The sequence below is a fragment of the Rutidosis leptorrhynchoides genome, chromosome 7 (genome assembly GCF_046630445.1).
Source record: "Rutidosis leptorrhynchoides isolate AG116_Rl617_1_P2 chromosome 7, CSIRO_AGI_Rlap_v1, whole genome shotgun sequence".
Taxonomy (NCBI): Eukaryota; Viridiplantae; Streptophyta; class Magnoliopsida; order Asterales; family Asteraceae; genus Rutidosis; species Rutidosis leptorrhynchoides.
Window position 1 is genome coordinate 310,142,391 of NC_092339.1, and position 2,439 is coordinate 310,144,829.

The 2,439-nt window shown below is 39.9% G+C and overlaps 1 protein-coding gene across 1 annotated transcript; it reads right to left on the bottom strand.

Moving 5' to 3' along the window:
- Positions 1–230: 230 nt before the first annotated feature.
- LOC139860149 (uncharacterized) lies at positions 231–2,195 on the bottom strand. The gene is made up of 4 exons (XM_071848922.1): positions 2,183–2,195; positions 972–1,738; positions 441–824; positions 231–353 (listed from the first exon to the last, which is right to left on the bottom strand). Exons 1-4 carry the CDS (start codon positions 2,193–2,195, stop codon positions 231–233), a joined length of 1,287 nt encoding a protein of 428 aa, XP_071705023.1.
- Positions 2,196–2,439: the final 244 nt, after the last annotated feature.

Genomic DNA, 2,439 nt, shown 5'->3' on the forward strand with positions numbered 1-2,439 from the left:
TTAAAGGGCATGCAATCAACAAACGTAAAAATGCACAAGTTATTGGCTTAAATTGCATGATTCAATTTATTTCAAACATATCACTTGACCAACACTTAGTTGTCATGTTTTACAATAAAAAATAAAAATTTACATAATAAAAACTTTAAACAGTTGTCTGGGGTGATCAATCCCTTTGTAGTTTTTTCATATGTAGCACCGTTTCAGTGTTTGCGCATGCCAGGTGCGTTTTATTGTTTTCCATCTAAACTTGCTAGTCGATACGCCCCTGTATCGCTTACGCTAATAACCTTGTATGGTCCTTCCCATTTAGGTCCGAGTTTGCCCGTGTCTTCTGCTCTGCTTGCTTCATTCTTTCGCCACACCAAGTCATCCAATTGGAAAGATAATGGTTGTACGCGCTTATTATAGTAGCTTGCAATTCTTTGTTTGTTGATTGCTTCTTTTATGGCTGCCATTTCCCTGCGCTCTTCAACTAAGTTTAGATTTTCACACAGTTCTTCGCTATTGCTACTTTCATCGAAGGAAGCTATGCGCATAGTTGGCACATTTATTTCAGCGGGTATTACAGCCTCGGACCCGTACACCAAACTGAAAGGTGTTTCATTGGTTGCGCCTTTTAGAGTTGTGCGGTGTACCCACAGTGCATTCGGCAGTTCATCTATCCAACCCCTTTGGCACAATCCGAGCCTTGCTTTAATTCCTAACACGATATCCCGATTCGTAACCTCACACTGACCGTTCGCCTGGGGGTATGCGACTGATGTGAATGTTTGCTTTATGTTCAGCTCTTGGCACCAATTGCTAAATGGATTACCCTCAAACTGTGTACCATTATCACTTACTATTTCATTTGGTATTCCAAACCGACAGACGATGTTTTCCCATACGAAATTTCGGATTTGCTTGCCCGAAATTGTTTTCAGCGGTTTGGCTTATACCCACTTTGTAAAATAATCAATGGCCAATACCCGAAACTTTACACCTCCTGGTCCTGCGGGGAATGGCCCCACTATGTCAATTTCCCATTTGCAGAATGGCCATGGAGATGCGACCGATATCATTGGATGTCGCGGAGCCTTGCTTACCGGTGCGTGAAGCTGACACGACTGACATTTGCGTATCACTTCTACAGCACCTCTGTACATTGACGACCAATAGTACCCGAGCCGCATTATTTTGGACGCAACTGTTTTGTGTCCCGAGTGCAAAGCGCACATTCCCTCGTGCACTTCCCGTATGATCGATTCTGCTTGAATTGGATTAAGACACCGCAAATGGGGTCCTAGAAAAGACTTTCTGTATAGAATTCCTTTGTCTAAAAAATACATTGGTGCTTTCATATTAATCTTTCTTGCTTCTATTGAATCCATCGGCAATGTTCCTTTGTTCAAAAATTCTACTATCGGTGTCATCCAACTCTGCTCCTCTTCTTCAACTGCGGCAGATACACCGCCTGTCTCGATGGATTTTACTTTCACTTCCTCGACCCAAATTTCTTTCTTAAAATGGCTGAATGTTAAGGCGGCTAACTTACTGAGCGCATCCGCCTTTTTATTCAATGTTCTTGAAACCTGAGTTATCTGAAATAAATCGAAGTCCACCGCGAGCTCTTGCACAAGTTTTAAGTACTTTTGCATCGACTCATCATGTGCTTCAAATATCCCATTGAATTGATTTGCAACTAACTGCGAATCAACATATACAGACAGTGTAACGACCTTACTTTTTCCGTTATCTTTTACCGTTAATTATTTAACGCCCGTTAACTGTTATTCGTGCCACGTCATTTCTATGACCTATATTATTATTTTTGTAATAATATATTAATTATTATATGTTAAATGAATATTTGTATTCATATTTTAAGTTATACGTTTCTACGTGACGCGGATTTCTATCCGGCGAATCTTTTCGGTTTTCAAACCAACGGTCGATCTTTTAGGATTTTTAAATCCTAATTATTCTAAATATGATATTTTAATGGCATATATTTATATATAGTGTTTTTATATATTTTTCGTCGCGTATTTGTTATCTCTCCGATTATTTAATCGTGTAATAGTGTTTTCGCGTTTCGGGTTTCGATCGGGCGTTCGGGCCACAAGCTTTTCTTCTAAACATCAAAGTGGGCCAATGGGGCCCACCCCCATGTAAAATTCGGCCGAATGCAAGGCCTAACCTCCTTCCCCCATTTTTTTTCATTTCACTTTTCATTTCACCATCTCATTTTCCTAAAACCTAGCTTGTTTTCTCTCCTCTCCCTCTTTTATTTTTTAGCAGAAACCTAGCTATCACCACCATAAAAAAATCGGCCAACACCATCAACAATCTAATTGTATATCATTTTGCAAGGCTAGATACACAAACGGATTCTCCTTTTCGCGATCTACAAGCTTCATCTTCTTGATTCTTGATTAGGGTATAAACCCTAACCCT

Coding starts and splice junctions, on each gene's coding strand:
- LOC139860149 (XM_071848922.1), bottom strand. Junction 825..971: donor CAGGAGGTGTAAAGTTTCGG/GTATTGGCCATT, acceptor AATGGTACACAG/TTTGAGGGTAATCCATTTAG. Junction 354..440: donor AAATGGCAGCCATAAAAGAA/GCAATCAACAAA, acceptor GTGTGGCGAAAG/AATGAAGCAAGCAGAGCAGA.